Source organism: Juglans regia, chromosome 14 (genome assembly GCF_001411555.2).
Source record: "Juglans regia cultivar Chandler chromosome 14, Walnut 2.0, whole genome shotgun sequence".
Taxonomy (NCBI): Eukaryota; Viridiplantae; Streptophyta; class Magnoliopsida; order Fagales; family Juglandaceae; genus Juglans; species Juglans regia.
The window spans coordinates 950739-970862 of NC_049914.1; the positions used below are offsets into that span (position 1 = coordinate 950739).

General features: G+C 34.8%; 2 protein-coding genes, 1 non-coding gene and 1 pseudogene across 4 annotated transcripts; 3 read left to right on the forward strand and 1 right to left on the reverse strand.

Annotated features, from left to right (window-relative positions):
• Positions 1-5327: 5327 nt before the first annotated feature.
• On the forward strand, positions 5328-5446 carry LOC118344647 (annotated as a pseudogene).
• A 3702-nt stretch (positions 5447-9148) lies between these two features.
• LOC108981192 (protein trichome birefringence-like 38) lies at positions 9149-13016 on the reverse strand. The gene is made up of 6 exons (XM_035685152.1): positions 12895-13016; positions 12219-12594; positions 10429-10600; positions 10125-10300; positions 9833-9994; positions 9149-9716 (listed from the first exon to the last, which is right to left on the reverse strand). Exons 1-6 carry the CDS (start codon positions 12998-13000, stop codon positions 9419-9421), a joined length of 1290 nt encoding a protein of 429 aa, XP_035541045.1. The 5' UTR covers positions 13001-13016; the 3' UTR covers positions 9149-9418.
• Positions 13017-15737: 2721 nt separating this feature from the next.
• On the forward strand, positions 15738-15888 carry LOC118344601. Its single transcript, XR_004798381.1, has one exon. It is a non-coding gene; the product is annotated as a U4 spliceosomal RNA (small nuclear RNA).
• A 1186-nt stretch (positions 15889-17074) lies between these two features.
• LOC108981191 lies at positions 17075-19706 on the forward strand. Of its 2 annotated transcripts, none has more exons than XM_035685153.1 (5): positions 17075-17182; positions 18010-18115; positions 18768-18889; positions 19001-19122; positions 19277-19706. In XM_035685153.1, the coding sequence occupies exons 2-5, from the start codon at positions 18010-18012 to the stop codon at positions 19584-19586; spliced, it is 660 nt and encodes a 219-aa protein (XP_035541046.1). In that variant the 5' UTR covers positions 17075-17182; the 3' UTR covers positions 19587-19706. The 2 variants fall into 2 exon arrangements, with proteins under 2 accessions (XP_035541046.1, XP_035541047.1); XM_035685154.1 differs by having other exon boundaries at positions 19230-19324.
• Positions 19707-20124: the final 418 nt, after the last annotated feature.

The following is a 20124-nucleotide window of genomic DNA, read 5'->3' on the forward strand; positions in this document are numbered from 1 at the left end:
GCTATATTGGCCTCATGTGGCATAAGACTAGGAGAGGTTATAATTATTTATAGGGTACAGCTGACAAGTGGCCAGTGGCTTGATTATAAGATTTCAACTGGTTCATGGAATCGCACTTGCATTTTTTAACAAATATAAAGAAATAGATGCTTTCATTGTTTCATGACTTGCAGAGACATCAAGTTTGATAATAAATTATAAACAGTTTCACAGTTACAAGCATGGGATTCTTGTTTGTGGATCAAGTCAAATCAGAGTAGCCCAGACTGAGTCTGTGGAGGAATAATCTCATATTGTCTGTGGACAAGGTCTTGAACATATTTATATGGAATGAACAATTATTTCTTGTAGAACCAGTTTTATGAGATGAATTAGATCCATAAATTTCTTCAGAGCCAAATGATCAGATCATTTTCAAGAAATGACTATCACGTCCTGGTCGAGCTAGCTTAAAAGCTAGATGCATGTAATCAGACTTTGACAAATATGTGTGTCAAACCTGATGTAAAAGCAAGATCGAGGAGTGCTTAAGATTATCACTTAACTAAATGCTAATTTTAAAAATGCTAGCTAGCTATAAGTATCCCTCATCCCTCATCATCAAGAGTCCGTTTTCCAATTAATATATGTTGGTCACATGATTCCATATGTGAGTCTCAAATTTAAACTGGATTTCATCACATTTTGCCTGCCTTTCTTTCTCTGAGAACATGGCATCTAGCTAATCGATATATATAGCTTACATGCCCCTATTTAAACATATGAGAATTAGACACATGCATGAGTACCGATCATACGCGTGTGCGTGCCGGGTTTTTATATATAAAGTGTGGTGGTATGAAAGTCAAAAGAAAAGGGAAAAGAATGCAAGAAAAAAGAATGGATAAAGGTTTGCTACATGGACAATTTCATTTTCAGGTTACATATAATGGTCATGTCCATATGACCTTTTCTTTTTTGACAGTGGATTCAAACGATTCTAAGATTAACATGCATGTTTGCTTCACAACCAAGGCTCCATATGTATATACCTTTTCTGCTTTTGTATTTCATTTTTCAGGTTACATATGGTAGGTTGCCACACCGAATATTGATCCATGACTGACAAACTTCCACACTACAAAAAAAGTACTACTAATTTGTTATCAGTTATTTCTTATTAAAATGACTATTTTTCTTGTCAAAATGAGTCTATTTTCATTACAAATAATCATTTTCATCGCTAAAGATTTGTCATAAATACTCATTTTTCATCTAGTATTAATCGATTTTGAGACACGTATATGTAAAGATCTGTAATTAGCTAAATTTTAATTCTACTAGAACAGAGTTCAAGCACAATATATATATGAAGATGATCAATAGAGCTCACGCAGTAGTAGTTTGAAGAGAAACAGAGACTGGGGTTGTGAATTCAAATGTACGTGGTAGACACGGCAAGCATAAAAATGTAATTGGATTTCACTATTTTTCACAGCAACATTATTCGAAAAATAAATAAATAAATAAGACTCCAAGGCATGCCCAATGATCAAATAGCAATATAAAAATAAACTAGGTATGCACGATTAGATCATGTGAATATATGGGTTAATTAGCTATTGTATGTGCCAACCCTACATAGATTAGATCTTGTGTTAGTATCAACCCTAAATATTGTATGTGCCAATGCATAGCGACGAGCATTCCTGAAATGCCCGCTACCTCCAACAATATTGGGCATGCATTTCTCTCGCGTCATTAAGCACTCATGCATGGATTTCTCTCAAGAATGCTGACGCTACTTCGTCCTTTATACTTACCTAGCAGGAAAGCAAAGTTCATAACCATATATAATGCTAACTCGTTTTGAGCAGCCATGGAATATAATCCTAGCTAGCTTGAGCTCTTCCCACGAGTTTTATAGTTGAAAAGTTCATACCCACGAATGCATCAATATCCATCATCATTGTGCTCCCGAAGTTGAAAATGGCACTGTTTGGTGGCCCTGCAATTCTGACATCACTTGGGTTTTTGCCACTAAGGATGTCATGGAGGTAGACTGGAGGTGGCTCATGTTTTCCTTGCGCTTTGTCGCTGTGGATTCGGTAATTTCCTCAACAAAAGCTCTGTTGACGAAGTGTTGTACTCCGGACAACTTCCCTCGCCCACTCTGCCATACCTGCAAGACACACAAAGGGAGAGGCCTCGGGGTAGTTCGTAATGTCTCCGATGTCCAAGTCAGTAAGAAAAGTGACATAGTATTCCAGAAAAGAAAATGAGAGTCACTATAAAAAAAAATGAGTATTTATGACGGATTATTTACTGTAAGAATGACTATTTATGACAAAAAAAGATTCATTTTACAATAAAATAATTGGTTACAAATAAATAATTTTTTTGTAATGAATTTAAACGAGATCCAAATACCCCTTTTAAACCTAGGTTCGGGTTTATGTAAAGAGTAATACTAAATATAATCTTAAGGTGTGCAAATTATACGTGCTACTTTTAAAAAAAAAAAGTAGGGTCCACCATTAAAAAATAATTCTTTTCATATAGATGTTAAATTTATTTTTTTTTTCAAAAGGAGTGGACGAAGCTTGCACATGATCCTAGGACTGCAAAGTGCAAACATCATTTCTCTTATATAAATTAAAAAGAGATTGAAAAATCATAAAAATACAACTACAAACTATTTTTCATATAGATCATGAACGTTAAATAATTTTTCTTGTATTTTAATTTTGAATTTCATATTAAGAAATCTAATATTGTATAACAAAAAATTTTGAGATCCATATTAATAATAAGTTTATTATTTCTCCTAAACTTAGTTTTAATTTTAATTTTGGAGAAGACACATTTTTAAAAATAGATAATATATAGATAATCTTACAAATATAGAAAATGACCCTCCAAAAAAATTTATAATTTCTATAAACTTTCTAAAATTTTTTTAAATTTTAATATAGCTAGAAATGTAGACATACTAGGCCACTGGCAATGGACTAGCCATTGCCAAGTCCAACTCTAATTTACATCAGATTTTGGGATAAAATCCCTAGCATTGGACTCGGCAAAGGCATTATTTTCTAATTTATGCTACAGTAAATTTAAGTCTCTCGCCAATGTTGGCGAGCTTCTGTAGTAAGATCAAAAGAGTATTTTAATGTTTTCCGCCCAACTGCCCCCTTTCTTTTTCCCTCGTTTTCCATTTCCCTCGTGTTTCTTCGTCTCTCATCTCTCGTCTTTTCCTCTTTCTCTCGCAATTTTTTTTTCTGCCTCACCCCTCTTCTCTCCCTCGCTCCGTAGCTCATCTCTCCCTCTTCTCTCAGTCCACCATTTTTTTTTCTGAAACCTTTCTTCCTCTTCTCTCCCTCGCTCCGTCGCTCGTCTCTCCCTCTTCTCTCAGGCCACGATTTTTTTTTCTGAAACCCTTCTTCCTCTTCTCTCCCTCGCTCCGTCGCTCGTCGACATCTCCCTCTTCTCAATCGATTTTATCTTCGTTCCTGGGTCGATCTTCACGGTTGTGCAATTTCGTCTCTCTCTATCGGCTTGGCTCAACAACGCAGCAGCACTCTCTCTTGGTTTGGGTTGGTAAAACTACTGAAACTTTATTTGGGTAAGCTTTGTATTGATTTGAGTATGAATTTGTGAATTTTTGAAATGGGTATGAATTTGTTTGGGTAAGCTGGTTATACACAATTGCTGATTTTTCTGAAGTTTGTGCAATTAGTGTTGTTGATTTTTCTGAAATTTGTGTTGCGGAAATGGGTATCGCGTCCAGCCAGCCAACACCCCATGAGCTTGTATTTTTTTTTTCGGTTATTTTTGCACTGTGTTAGCTAAATTTGCAACTTGGTTTTGTATTGTTTGCTGTTATTGTTTTTGTGTTAATTAAGGGTTTTCTGTTAGCTAATACTTGCAACTTGTTAATTAAGACACATGAAGTGAGATTTTACTACATTTGTAAATGCAGTCATCTATTTTTAAGTGAAATTAAAATAGACTAAATGCTGATTGAGGGTTAGACTAAATGGGTCATATTATTAATCCTGATTGAGGGTATGTAACATTTCCCTGGCACCTGCTGTTCCAAAAACCAGATTGTGCTTAAGATTGAATTATGAGCATGGTTTAATTGACACATTGTGAGATTTGAACTTGGGTCATTTTTGCTCTTAATTCAAGTTCTGGATATGAAGTATTATGCAGCTTGGGTTAAGTTCCTGGAATCTAATGCGCACAGCATGAGCTGTGTGCTGAAAATGTATGTGGTTATGTGCTGGAGTAAGTTCTCATTGCTGCTGGAAACTAAGCAATTTACTACTGCATTTGCCGCTCCAGCTATCAAGAGTATGCATTAGCTTACTCCCACTTAAGCATCATTTATCCTTTAATATTTTGGACAGTAATAGACAATTCTAGCAATATTATTAGGTCTAGTATTCATGCCACTTTGTTTGAGGGAGAAGATGAGTTTATGTTGTGCTGTGCGATTGAGGCCCTGAGAAGATGAGCAATCTGCCTGCGATTGAGGCCCTGAGAATTGTTGCTCGGGCTCTGAATTTGCTTGAGGGAGAAGATGAGTTTATGTTGTGCTATGCACATTGCTGTCTCAGAGTGTATTGTCTCCACCTGTGCATTGTCTTCACTCCAATGCCATTTTTTGTTGTGCTGTGCACATTGCTGTCTCATAGTGTATTGTCTCCACCTGTGCATTGTCTTCACTCCAATGCCATTTTATGTTGTGCTGTGCACATTGGTTTTATCCAGACATTTTATGTTGTGCGTTGTGTTAATGGCTGAATTTTTCCAATTAACACTTAGGTGGCGATCAAGATACAAATTTTTTTCTGATAGTCATTATTCTGACTTAAAGCTTGAGAACTTCATTTAGAGTTTAATACTTGGATAAGTGTTCAGCTTCATTTAGAGTTTAATACTTGTAATAGAACATACACTTAAATATCCTTGAGTGCGCATGCAAGGGTGTGGGATTTTGCTGTGGCACACGATGAGTGCTTTGCATCACCTGGAGTTACATGGCTTGTTGTGGCACACGATTAGTGTGGTCATGAGTCAGTGTGGTATCTTGTTTTTCAGAAAGGATATGAAGAGGTATTCCAATGGCTTTGTACAAATTGAGAAAGCCTTATGCTGAGACAGTTTTGGGTAATTTTCATGACTTTTCGAGTGGTACAAATTGAGAGTTTCAGTAGATAAATGTCATCCACATAAAAGTAGGAGAACTGTTTTCAAATGATCCCAATGCTTACATGCAGTAAATATATTTTTCTGTTATTGTTTTCTATCGCTTTGCTGTGTCTATGTGTATTTATGTGTCTATGTAGTAGGATATGTTTGTGGGTAATGGCTTGGACACTACATATAACGTTTGTGGCTATCCCGATTGATGGTTTCTTTCAATGCCATTTGATCCCGGAAAACACCACATATATTAATGATTATCATCATTAATACACTTTTCTGACTCCACACTTTTCTGAACTTTGCAAAACAGAACAAGAGACTCAATTTTTGTTGCTGTTTTGCATTGTTCTGTTTTGCAAAGTTGCTGTTTTTCTTTGCAAAACAGAACAAGAAGTTGATTTTTCTACATATTTCTTTCCAAACCAGCTTATCCAAACAAATTGATGATGTAATATTTTTCTACATATTTCTAACTCCTTGAAAATGTAATATTTTTCAAGGATGGGCACACAAATTGATGATGATCAATTCTTCACCACTCTATTACAAAGTGGAGGAGAGGGTTGTAATAGCACCCCAACGCAACCTTCTAATGTTGTGCTCCAAGCAACATTCAATGACGGTGAAAAGAGGCAACCTCCAAAAAAAGTTCAAAGGGGTGCATCTTTCACTGCAGAGGAGGATAACCTCCTCGTCTCAGCTTGGCTCAACATTAGTATCGATGCAATAAAGGGTACTGATCAAAAGTCCACTCAAATGTGGGAAAGAATTTCAGAATTTTATCATGAATATAAAAAACAGAACAATGTGAACCGTTCTGTAGTTTCTTTGATGAATCGGTGGTCCTCGATTCAGAAATGCACAAATAAGTTTTGTGCATTTTTAGCACAAGTAGAGTCATTGCATCCGAGTGGTGCAACGGAGCAAGATAAGGTATGTAACATTTTCCTTTAATTTTCACAAACATGTAGGACTGATTTATGAACTAACAATATTCCTATGTATTTGTAGATTGAGAAGGCAAAAATTATGTATAAAGAGATAGAGAAGAGTAACTTCACAATGGAGCACTGTTGGTGTCTTCTGAGACACCAACAGAAATGGCAACAACACATCTCCACCCTTGGGACGAGGAGAAGGCCACAAGGTGAAGCTGCTCTTGACACGGTGGAGGAGAACATAGAGGTCTTTGCTGAGAGACCTCTAGGCAAAAAAACTGAGAAAGAAATGGAGAGGAAGCGGAAGTCGATGGAAGGCAAAGAGTTTGAGATCAGCATTTCCTTAGCTAAAATGACTGAGGATAGAGCCACGACCATGGAAGAGCGGAGAAATGCTCAACTCAAGGCAGACGAAAAAAGTGAGAAAATATTTGAACTAAAGAAGAAGAAGTTTGAACTAGAGAAGAAGAAATTTGAAAGCAAGATGATGATGCTAGATCTACGTGGCATGAATGCCATGCAACAAGAATATTTTCATAATATTCAAGTTTCAATTTTTGAGAATTCGAAGTCTCATTCCGGAGGTAGATCTAACTCTCCTTCGACACCTTACTATGTAGATATCTAACTTGTAATATTTATAGAACTAATTTTTTTGAGAATTAGTGGCTGCCCAGCCACATGTGGGCTGGATAAATATGTGGCTGGGTAGCAACTAAATTCGTGGACTGTGGATATTATCTTTGTTGGTAATTTGTAGAAAGTTTTGGTTCTAATTTATGGATATGGATATGAGACTATGTTGGTGGACTATTTATGGGACTGTGTTGCTAAATTTTGAATGCTTTTGTTCATCAGGTCTCTATCTCTCTCTCACACAATTTTGATGTCTGCATGATTCATTGTGAGATTTGATTACACTTACAATTTTATTGGAAGTGATATTATAATGGATGTGGTTAAAAAAATTCGGTTAATATTAGTATGAAATGTTAATTAATATTAGGTTGAGGAAACAAATTATTAATTAAATGTTAATTAAGTAAAATGTAAATTATTCGGTTAATATTAGTATGAAATGTTAATTAAGTAAAATGTAAATTATTAATTAATATATGAAGTGTATTTGTAAAATATAAAAAAAATATATAAAATATTATTAAATAATATAATATAATATTATTAATTTGACTTTAAGATAGCTAGTCCAATGTGAACATACCTAGCCAAAAATTAAAGTTATAGTCAAAACTTATACTTTTAGCTAAAATTTGGACTTGGCAATGACTAGGGGCCATTGCCAATGCTCTAAACGTGGGTTCGCCACTGACATTTAATGTGGCATGATCTCCTGCCATCTATGCAAGCTGTTGCGCATGTCAGTGACAGCCTCTTCCTTACGTGTACCCCACAGGTTGGACTTGGATCTTCTTCCTTTTGATCATACGGAGAGGCAGTCTATCCATAAGTTAGATGGGCCTTTGAGGAGAGGAATCAGCCCAGCCTGGCCCGATAGAGGAAACACCCCTCCCAAGCTCCACTACTGATAATATTCAGAAAGGCTGAGTAGAGGGTACTGAAGTAAATTAGGGTGACAAGAGAGTAATAATTTAGGAATGAAGCCATTCGGAATTTGGCAATTGTCTCCATTAATGGTACTACTGGTCTAGTTTTTGTTCATTAATGCATGGCAATATCTTTACCATTCATGATCAATAGATTGGGAACAGGAAAGGGTAGATATATCTTTCCAGTATATATCTACGTACGTTCAAGTTCTAATTAGGAGCTTTTTCAAATGGAATATATATATATATATATATATATATATATATATGGCCCCGTTTGATGCATGCATATTCATCAAGAGACCATTGCATGCATATATATTCTTGGCCGGTCCCTTCAATTTCTAAAACTTATCGGTCAGGCCAGGTGCATGCAAGATTATTGATGATGATATCAAAACTAAATATCATCATTATCATTATAAATTAATTTCTGCATATATAATATTTTGTACATGTTTCGTGATCAAATATATATAAACAATAGTTGCCAAGGATGCAAATTATAACTATATACGTTGATCGAGGAAATTAACTCCAATTAGAAAGAAGAACGTTTCATTTTTAGAAGGAAAAAGATCATTAAAGTTGGCTGGTAATGATCAGTACGTACGTTCCATTATTAGATGGGAGTTAGCTTGTTATAGTTAGGATCGGCCGGCATGTTGGGTTTGTTGAGTCTAGTTTATTCTTGCGGAGGCAAGATTTGATAATCCGACCCGGCATGATATGGATTCATTACAAGTTTTTGGTGGAGTTTCAAAGAATCTTGAGCCATAGAGCACATGCATGCTTGTGTCAATAGGCCCAAGCTGCACAAAAAATTTGCTTAATATTCACATGTACAACAGGTCATTTGAGCGAAACTCAAACAGAGAGTTTACAAGTTGCTCGAGCGCATCAGATAGAGCAATGCAATATTCTTCTATGCAGAAATAATGATCACAAGAATACTATTGCATTAATGATGAAGTTTACACACACACAAACATATATATATAAATAAAATGAGAATATGCATGCAAAATCATGATATATATGATAATAGATGGTCATGACAAGATCGAGAAGTAGTACTATAAATATTCATTATATATGATAATAGAATCACGTGAAGGGGAGACGATGGTTGGAAATAATATATAAATATATATATATATATATATATAGTACATACTAATTGCTTTTGTCAGCACGAGTGATCTTAATTTCATTAAGAATTGAATAATTTTATATACAAGCGTGAAGTACGTAACCGCTGCGTAATCATTTTAAAAAAGAGTGAGATCTATTATTAAAAATTAATTTTTTTTTATGTAAGTTTCATATTTTATTCATTTTTTTCAAAACAATTATGCAGCGATTACATAATTCACGATTGTGAATATCTTTTTTCTATTAATAATGACTGATAATCAACAATTCAATGCTAATTAATAATTCAAATTTTAGAACACAGAAGCACTTATTTAATTTAGTACGTACGTATAGTACATGATGCACGTACCACGTGCTAACTAATTATAATTAATATCTCAGACAGAATATATTATTTTCTGTAAAAATATTCAAATCAATCGTGAACAGATCATCAGTACGAGCTATATATTGGAGTAATTTCTTAAAAATTAATTAATGCTTTCATGCAATATGGCTAGCTAGCTACGCGGCTTTTTTCATTGTGTTTGTACATTGAAGAATTCGATTAATAATTAGCTAGCTAGAGATCATGAGAGCCGCGTATAGAAGCTGATTCCAGGTGTCTGGAATTCCAGCAAGACACCAATGGGTGCAGTCCATGCCCTTGAATCCATTATAAGAGGCAGGATGTCCATCTTTTCTCAGTTGTGAGAGGTTCGTTATGTCAAGCAAATGAACAGGTTTCCTTATTGTGCTCAACACTTCTTTCACTACGTATGCTGCCTCTGGCAAACCACCTGGGTAAGACGACCCGTTTATGGGCTTTGTCTCCTTTGAGCAGTTCTTTACTTCTGGCTCGTCCCAACCCTTCCCACTGCACCATATATATATATATATGCTCATGATCAACACAAATATTCATGAAAAAAACTTGGGAAAAATTAAAGATTACAATTTAAGAACTAAAAAGTATATTGATCATGATCTTACTCGTAGTGTGAAGGAGAAATTCCTTGAAAAATGACTCTGGTTTTTTCAGGATCCACATCTGTATCGACCCACTTCGCCCATGTTGTTAAACCTTTTCGAAAAGCAACCATCCGATCCATGTCCTTGACAACGTCCTTGTTTTCATCTTCAATGTAATCCCATCTGCAATCAGAATTCCGTTACATATTTTCATGATAAAGTTATGAAATTGCATGTGACAGTTTATATATATAATATCATAGATGCTCGACTTTATAATTTAGAGGTGATCAGTAGTACTCATTGTACGTACGGTTGCTTAGGTCCCCTACGGTACCACCACTGCCAAGTGTTGAAAACCAGAACATCGATTTCTTTCCATACGTCGCCATTCTTCAGGGAATCAAGCTTTAAAACACGACCGATTTGTTCTTCTTCGATGTCTACCAAGTAGTGAGAATTGAATAGCAGAACTGAAACTCCATAGTCCTGCATGCAAATTAAGTTTATAGAGTAGTACTTATGCAATTCTTAGCCATTAATAATGTACATGAAACCTAAATTTTTGGTACGTACATTAATTAATAATATTATTAGTTGATCATTTATATATATACCTGAAACGTGGTGTTAGAAATCGAGTCATTTCTCTGGTCAATGATAGTGGAATTTGGCACAGCTGCATGAAGAAGGCAATTTAGAGATTCCCACTGGTTGAGACTAAGAGAGTCTCCTATAAACATTATCTTCTTGCCCTTAAACCTCTGTAAAAACTCTTGACCATCGAATCTGCCATTAATGTTTTCCAACATAAATAAATAATATATATATTAACATTAACCAAAGACAGGATCCAACGAGAAGAGAAAAAGTGAAACCGATTATTATGATTTTCAACGTAACAATAACTGATACGTAGAGAAGTAAAATTTTTATACATTTTTCTTAAATATATTTAGCATTTATATATATATATATATATATCTTTCATTTTCAGATCGTCATTTATTGATCTAAGAAAAAAAAACCATTAATTTTCGTAATAATGGAAGAAGACAAAAACATGATCCCTGGCCTATATATATTTTATGCAAGATACCTCTTAGTTATTCTAAAACTGATCATTTATGAAGATCAAGAAAACATTAATTTCAAGATAATAATTATTTTGAGTCTCTGAAAACTTATGCCATGTGCATGCAAAGGATCATTTATTAGCTGGCATGCATGAAGCTTTAATTGTTCCTTCCCATTCATAGATCATTAGTCAATTAATAGATAATTATTGCTCTGGGATGATGACATATGTTACCTAATATGCTAATGGTTCAAGAAAGGAATCTATCAAAACCCAAAAACATGAAAGAAGGTAATTAAGAAAGTTAATTAATAACTAAAAATGAATATATACTTAATATGAGCACGCACTAAATAATTGGGTCAATTATATGAATATATATATCATCTGTGGTACCTTTTTTTTTGGGGGCTATCATATGTGACACCTGAGAAAAAATTTATTCGAATATGGAGACGAAATCAAAGGCTAATTATAATTTGAAATAGAAACAATGGGACCCTCGCATTATAGTTTTTACTTAAAAAAGAAAAAAATAGATATTTTAACTATAAAAGACTACAAAAATAAATTTACGAATTTACATGACTTGATTATATTATAATATTTTAGATTATTAAATTATTTTTATTATAAAGTAGATATCATGTATTATATGTAATCATGCATGTCAATTTATGCATGTATTTTTATGTAATGATCTCTAAAGACGTTAGCACTTCTAAAAAACCGATGCACGAGACTTACTTCATATTTCGATTACAAGAACTGCATCCACCTCAGTAACAATATCCTAGATACTGCAGATGTACATTCCAGATGACATACATACATGATGATACATATTCATATATGTGTATATATGTATATATAGTACTATTAATCCGTAAAAATGAGAAAGCCAGGACAACACGCTAGTAAAAGACAGCGTGAAGATCATGTATTCTCTAGATATTTTAATGCGTCCAAGACTCAAAAAGGAAATTGTGTGAGCGGCCTGCGAAAAAAGATGGTAGACAATCTAGAAATTCCACCGAAAAAAGGGTAGAGAACAGAGAAAAAACAGCGGCGGTAGGAGAAGAAAAACGAACTCCACTTTTGCAAAAGTCATCCAACTTTTTCCAAAAGCCAGAAGATGGATTGATAAATACATGATTGAATAAATGGAAGGTGCATGATGAACAGCTGCTTTTGTTTTTTCTTCTATCTTTTACATGTGCGGTTGCGCTCGATCACATGCCTCATAGGGGAAAAGTTAAACACTCATTCATATAAACACATGACAGACAGCAGAAGTGCAGAGAGAGAGAGAGAGAGAGAGATCAGAACCTGGGTAAGTCGCATTCCTTGGGCTGCCATCTATATTTGAGGTAGAGTTTATCCGGCCGACCAAACTTCTGGCAGTCAAACTCCTTGCGGATGTGATGGCAAGTCTGAGAATCGTAGAGAGGGTAAGAATCGTCGATCACCCAAGTTCCTTCATACAAGTTACAACTGTTCCTTTGCTCCTTTCCCCACTTCACATTCATGTCTCTATTGTTTGGAGAGTTTGCTAGACAAAGGCATGCGTAAATCACAAAGAAGGTAACAAGGAATATGGAACAAGAATACCTCTGTACTGTTCCAGAACCCTGCTGCATCTTTGTTTCTTCTGGTGAAGAAGCGATGAGAGGGCGAGAGAGAGATTGGGAATCATCATATATACCTATAGAAGAGAGAGAGAGAGAGAGAGATGTAATTACATGGAGAATCTTCTTAGCTGTATGATAGATACAATTTTCCTTTTTATGGTCATTCTGATTACTACTAGTATTTAAGATTTAAAAAAAATCCACTATAAAAATCACCTTAAAATTAATATCTTAAACACGCGCGCGCGCGCGCGCACACACATATATATATAGGTAAGATTTGAACTGCATGATGCATGAACATGTTTGACAAATCTTAAATTGATACATGCATTTTGTAATTTATGAATGAAAACGAAATTAATGCTAGCTACCAGCTTCCAGGTAGGGGGTAGGGGTCCAGATATGATATGATATCTGCGCAGATATGATATGATATCCCAGCTCGCTAGCTCCTTGATTTGAAGAGGCCGTTGACATGATAAAAATTGCAAAAAAAATAAAAGGACGAGAGTTATATATATATATATATATAGGAGCTAGCTCTAGCTGGAGATCACCGTTCGATGGAGTTCATCATGTTGTCAAAGAATGTGCATGATCCATCATCCATCCAAGTTTTAGATCTTTGGAACTGCTTTAATTAGGTAACGTTTGATCATGATCACATGCACCACATGACTGACCACTCACACCTCAATTCAAAAACGTATCATTATGTCTTATAGTTGGCTTCATTCTTGCACGCATGTCTCTCTGATCTACAGTTTAGATCACTTGAGAGAGAGAGAGAGAGAGGTTTACAGATCGTCTGAGAGAAAGAATGGACAAATTAATGGGCAGTTAGTGATTGTTATGATGATGAGGAGAGGCCGGAAGGTAGAGAAGCATATAAGAGCACTAGTAGTGGGCTCAACAAACTTTAGCTAAAATTTGACTAAGAAATCTACTTTTACAAATTTAACTAGTCACTTTTCAACAACATCAAATAACAGGCTCAACAAATCTTTCACTATTCTATTAAAATATTAATTTTGAACTTTTCATTTATTTTAATTCTAATTGTAATTTGAATTTTTTCAACGGTTATATTTTTTAACGGCTATATTTTTTCAACGGCTATATTTTACACTTGGCTATGGGTGAGTAAAAAATGCGGTACTGCATCTTGGCTATGGAAAAAAAAAATCTTCGATGAATACTGAAATAAAAAAATTGAAATAAAGTTTAGAAACGTTGAAGATTGGGTTAAAGATTAAAGGCAACAGATTATTTTTCCAAAAACAACTTTTTCCTTGCTTACCTGGGTTGAAGATTGGGTTCAGGATTGGGTTGGGTTGAAGACGTCTTGCTACTGCGTCAAGCCTTTTTTTTTTTTTTTTTTTGCAATCTTGGGTTTTCTTGAAACTACGTTTTTGGAAGAGAGTTGTCTGAAATTCTTTTCTCTTTTTCTTCTACTGCGTGGGAGAGATAAGCAGCGGGAATGAATATTTTAGTCAAAAGTAATATTTGACTAGCCTTATTTGACTCAATAAATTTAGCCAGCCCATTCATCTAAAGCTAAAATTACTGTACATTTAGCTAGCCCATTACTACACTTTATTTTACACTTTAGTTATTCTTTGGCTAAAATTTGATTTTAGCTAGCCCACTACTAATGCTCTAACCCTCATCTTGCAGAATCATTTGTGACGTAGTATTAATGTTATATATACGTTATATTTTCATTTCATTTTTATTCTATTATATAAGATATGACATATTTATTCATATTAAATTATGATAAAAAATTATCAAATAAATTATCAATTAATAATAATAAATATGTTATATCTTACATAATTGGATGAGAGTGGAATAATATTAATGTGGTTCATGTATAGAATTCTCCTTTATGATATTAATGGAGGTTTTAATTGAAAGTGATGATATCATTTAAATATAATTACTACTTACGCGTTAAAATAAAATTAGAGAATTGCGCGTATATCTATTTATTTTTTTTATTTTAAAAATATTTTAATTATAAAGAAATTTTATAAAAATAAATTTATTAAATTAATTTAACTTTACGTAATAAGTTAGATTACAAAATTATTTTTATTGTAAAAAAATCTAATAAATTTGTATTAATTTATAACTTTACTTTTATAACATTTCTTTATAGTTTTTTTATTATTATTATTATTTTAATAGAGCCAGCCAAATGTCTCTCCTTTCCATTAAATACAATTAATCCTACTAATTTGACCTTGCTCGATTAAACTAGGTAGTTATGATTGTAGAATAAGAATCTTTTTTTTTAAATGGATCGTATCCATTGACTAACCAATCTATTTTACAGTAAAATTCAGATCTTTTCGACCGTCGAAATCTTGTTAATTATTTTAAGGAAAATTTTTATAATTTATTTATCAGAAAAACTTATATTCATGATTAGATACATTCTGAGACATTCTCGTATTTAACATAACGTCATAAACTAAAATAATGTATTTAGAGCTCCACTAGTACACTATTTCCTTTTGTGATTGATTTGATCTTCACTATTACTGATACTCTCTACAGACAAACGTCCAAGATAGGGCTGTGCAAAATACCCGTTGGACCCGTCAACCCGTCTGACCCGATTAGATCCGTCCGATAGAAGACGGTTTTGCATCAACATCGGGTCGAACCCGATAAATAACGGGCAGACTCGACTCTTACAAAGAATAAAAATAAAACACTTCGATGATTGATCTTCAAACCAAACCTAGCAGCCAAGTCGCCCCTGTTGGTCACCGATGATTGCGAATCGCCTGTTGTTTCATCTTCAACCAACGTCGGATGATCATTGATCAGGTAAGATTTTACATAGATTTCATCTGCCCTTCCCCAACTCAGGCGACTGTTGCCTCTTCTTCACTCTGGCTCTCACTCTGCCTCTTCTCGCGTTCCCAGGAAGTGCTTGGTTCTGTAGCTCCCTTCGCCATACCTTGACAGTTCCAGCCACCGAGCCCGTGAACACAAAGGCATCGAAACCCGCGACGACGACGTTTACGGCATCTTTGTGGGCGTTGATGGACTCCAATATAACAAGCCAAGCTCTTCGTTCAAGCTCATGCACGACACGGCGACGTTGCGATGGCGTTGGATTTTGTTGGGGTTTTCGTTTTGCTTCCGAGGAATTTGGGGTTTTTGTTTTGTTGTGACTGAGGAATTGGGTAACTGGGTTATCTTTGCGCTTGGGGCAATGACGAAGCTAGTGAGGTTCTAACCGAGGTGCGTCTATTGCTGGTTGAAAACTATTTCCAAACCCTATCTTCGGCCTGGGTTCAACCTTGGCCTTCGAGAATTTCTGGAAGGCTCCCCCTTCGGGATAAAGCTCTACGAAAAAAAAAAAAGAGACTGAGGAATTGGGAAAGTTTTCTCAGGAGTCGGTGAATATCAAATGACCCGACCCACATGTCACGGGTCGGGTTGTTTTTATCTGAGTATGCGGTCGGGTCGGATCGGATCGGGTCAAAAAGTAATACGGGTTGGACGGGTTGCAGGCTTAGTCCAAGAGACAACACTCTCTACCTAAACAGAAACTCAACATCACCTTTCATAGAAAGAGATGACTCAATCTCTACATACAAAATTCCGATAGACAAAACACTTTTTTCCTTAACAATAATAAAACAAAAATAGAAATCAGTAAAATAGATGCAAAAAAAAAGACGGATTCCAGTTTGGGCCAACTCCGGTAGACTTTAGAATCTGTGACGGCTCTTGAAGGCAACACATTTATCTATTTTTAGCCACAAATGTCAGATTTGAAAAATCTAGTAGTGGCAAGTCTAGTGATCTGACACATGAGAACCACACACAGATATGGATGGAGCATAAGAACTACACACATTGATTTTTACGAAACAACCACTTTTCTCTGAACGATTTTTCGACCTGTGTATCTGCTTATGCCACTCGTGTCTCTTGAGAGTTGTCGAAAAGTTATAGATCTGTCTTTTTCAATCTTGAATAAAATAAAATAAAACTAAGCAAAAGAAATTTTGATAGACAATGTAGTTGAATGGGAGGATGAGGGAAAGAGATGGATGAGGAGGAGGAGGAAGCCGGGCTCCCTCCTTCTGACGAAAATTAGATCTGAATCTCTTAATTTTCTTCGAGAAAAAGAGGGATAGGTGCGGTTCCACCACCATTGAAATCTGCAAGATCATATAACACCCGTTATTTATGTTTTATTTTTGAGTTATTCTAATTTTTTATAAGAGTAATTTTAGTATGCCACCCAGCTTTATAAACTATTGGGCATGTTCACTAGTATAAATTGTATATTTTATTTTATTTTTCTTTTCATATTTTTTAAATATCTTTAAAAAATAAAAAAAAATACATCAATATATTAAAAGTCAATTCTTTAACTATTAAGTTAAAAAAATAAAAAAAATTAAATGTATAAACTGTCAAAAATTAAAATGAGAGGACAAAATTGGGGATGCAAACATTTTCCTTTTTATAATTATAATTTTTTTTTTTTTTTTAAGCGGATCTGTCGTGCCACGTAACTACAGAAGCACCGCCAAAGATAGAGAGAGAGAGAGTACTGGCATTCCAAAGTAATCGGAAAGGAAATCATACGAAAACTGTCACCCCACGCCGGCCAAAGGATTTGAGGTAATCCAAGCCAAGCAGCTCCTTGTATTACTACTCTTTTCTTCTTTTTTTTTTTTTTTTATAAGTAGCTTAATAGAATGAAACTAGGCAATTCCCCAGCTCCTTGTATTACCTTTTTCTTCTAGAAAATTAGTCGTTGCTCTTATCTCGTTCCAAGTTTATTCTTTTTTTAATTATTATTTATTTTTCTTGATTTGGTGTGCATAATACATATCGTCGAATATATATATATATATATGAATTTTGTTATATCAAATTTTGAAACTTCTCAGTTTAGTGATTGGGTATTGCTGGATTTGTGGTGGGATGTTGAATTTGGCGATTGAATATCTTGCATTTTTAAGGTATTGGGCATTCTACCTGTTCGATGAAATGTCTTATTGGCAACAGGTTATTAAGTTTACATTAAGTACATAGGTTGTAAATTCTTGCATGCTTGATATTCGTTCTCTTTGTCGCAAATGCCTGCTTTGGAACTGCAATTGTTACGTGACGAATTTGTATGGGTATATTGAGTTTTTGGTTTAGATTTTGGCGTCTCTCCTGTGTTATATCCAAGTACTTTTGCATGTCCACTTCTATATTCTAATATAATTCTACTTCTGAACAAGAAAAAAAATTCATATTGATACTTTAGGAGTTGGTAATTGTGTTTATGCAAACACCAAACACCTTGCCACTTGAAGTATATTTATATCCAATTTGTCTGTATAGTGCAGTAAGGAAAATTCATTGATGAAAATCCTCGCGTTATTCTGAGGTGCTTTCCTGTTGATATATTAAACTTTGTTACTTCTGGCTCCAATTACTTGATTATGGCTGCACAGATGGGGGGCAGTCTTGCTGAAGAGCTTTACTCAGAAAGTTTGAAGCTATCAAAGAAAGACTTGGGTTCTTCTTCAATCTCCATTGGTAAAGCAAGTGATTCACGTGGTATGGATACTAGTTTTAAGAAGAATCTGTCCGAAAATTTAATGGCAGAATCTCATTGCATTTTATTATAGTTTTTTTATTTTTATTTTTGGGCAAATGGAAATTCCAACCCGCCTGAGGATGGATGGTGGGCAAGGTCACGGTTCAATCTACCTAGGTGCTTAAGTTACTTGTTGTTTGAAAAAAATGGAAAAAAGAAATTTCTTTTGTTTAGATCTTTCTGTTTTTTATTTTATTTTTTCTTATTGATAAGTTTGAATGACCAGGAGTGAAATGGTTAGTGTTAGCATCTGAAAGGGGGATTTTTTTCATTCATCCAGATATTTGAGACGAAAGTAAAGCCTTTCTGCTACATTTGCATTCAGTTTCAAAAAGTGCCCAACTTGATTGTAATTTTTTTTTTCTCAGCAAATGCTGAGTGACGTTATCGTAACAAGTTGTATATCCTTTTTCTTATTCAAGTATTTATGTAAAGATTTTTCATTTTACTTATAAATATATATATATATATATATATATATAAAGATTGCCTTTTCAGGTCCATAATTCCCTCTTTACCTTCATAATTGTTATGGAGGAAACTTCTTTAAGAGTAGAACGTGAGGTTTGGTACTTTAGCACCAAAACATCTTAATCATCTTCTGGTTTTCAGATTGTGATGTGGATGACTTGGAGCGTGAAGGTGGATCGATGTGGGAAAATTCTGGGGAGGAATTGGATGAATCATCTGAATTGGACAGGGAATGGCAGAGGAGACGTGAGCAGTATCATATAGTAATCAGACAATTATAGTTGGCTTTCCTGATCTATTTTCATTTTTTCCAGTGCATAAGATTAAATGGTTTTTATTTATCAACTATTTTCTTTTGTTGTTGAATTTTTCAGCATGGGTATCGTGAAGGTATCTCTGCAGGGAAAGAAGCTTCTGCACAAGAAGGGTTTAATATTGGCTTTAAGCGATCAGTCCTTGTCGGGTACAACTGGGGCATTGTTAGAGGTGTTACCAGGTAAAGAAACCGGGTGGAAGGGATTGGGTGGGGTGGGGAGGGGAAAAGCTAATATTTTGCTTTTTCTAGATTACAGATAAAGATTAAGTTACTCGATATTGCTACAGAATTAATAGTTTTCATGTACTTTTGGGCATCTACAACACAAATGAAGTGCATTGGCTTCCCTTCCAGATGGGTTAAAGGAACAGTTAATTGAAACCCAAGAAAAGAGGGATGAATTCAGGGTCTTGTACGAATCTGTTCACTCTATTTCGACAGTGGATGCTCTTCGGCTGTTTAATGATGATCTCGTGGCAAAAAAGGCCCTAGAAGGAAGTGAAAATGCTGAGGCTAGTTCTCGTTTACCAAGTCTGCAGGAGCAAAGTTCAGGCTCGAATCGTCTAGAAAATTACTTCGTAGAGCTCCAATCACTTCTTTCAGCCTGTCCTGCACTCGATGTACATTTTCCTGTCAACCAGTAGTTGCTATTGTAACTTTAATATCATTAATTATTTTAGTCTAAACAAAAATTGGAGGAAAAAATATCTGATACTCTGGCACCATTTATTGTTGAACTCATGTTATTGAATAAATTATATTTCAATATGGTATGTCCAGTCTGTCTGGTTCATTATGTATTTTAATCATGCCAGAAATCCATCTATACATAGATATAGAAGTGCAATGCAGATACTATTGGAAATTGAGAGCAAAGAACATGCCCCTGCTATAGATAGAGAGAGAAACATATAGATTCAGACATGATAGGCTATATATTTAACTAGTTTATGAGAGTCGGTAGTTTGGTTTGATGACTGTGTCTCTGGATGTTTCGGGGGCCTTGACAAAAATCATTTAGGTGAGAGCTGTTAATCTTCATGTGACATGTCCCTATTGTATAACGAGTTTAATCGGGGCCTTTGGATATTGAAGCGCTTGTGATGTTTTAAAGTATTTATATGCTTTTCGTTTGTTACTCACTTGAATCTTGTAGGGAAACGCAGTTCAACGTTATCAACT

What these genes read in the sequence shown, in the direction of transcription:
- LOC108981192 (XM_035685152.1), bottom strand. Translation starts at nt 13,000, where the DNA reads ATGTCAACGGCCTCTTCAAATCAAGGAGCTAGCGAGCTGGGATATCAT. An exon ending in TACCCCCTACCTGGAAGCTG is followed by an intron (nt 12,595 to 12,894) that starts GTAGCTAGCATT and finishes TCTCTTCTATAG; the next exon opens with GTATATATGATGATTCCCAA. An exon ending in AAGGAATGCGACTTACCCAG is followed by an intron (nt 10,601 to 12,218) that starts GTTCTGATCTCT and finishes CATTAATGGCAG; the next exon opens with ATTCGATGGTCAAGAGTTTT.
- LOC108981191 (XM_035685153.1), top strand. Translation starts at nt 18,010, where the DNA reads ATGGGGGGCAGTCTTGCTGAAGAGCTTTACTCAGAAAGTTTGAAGCTA. An exon ending in TAAAGCAAGTGATTCACGTG is followed by an intron (nt 18,116 to 18,767) that starts GTATGGATACTA and finishes TCTGGTTTTCAG; the next exon opens with ATTGTGATGTGGATGACTTG. An exon ending in GACGTGAGCAGTATCATATA is followed by an intron (nt 18,890 to 19,000) that starts GTAATCAGACAA and finishes TGAATTTTTCAG; the next exon opens with CATGGGTATCGTGAAGGTAT.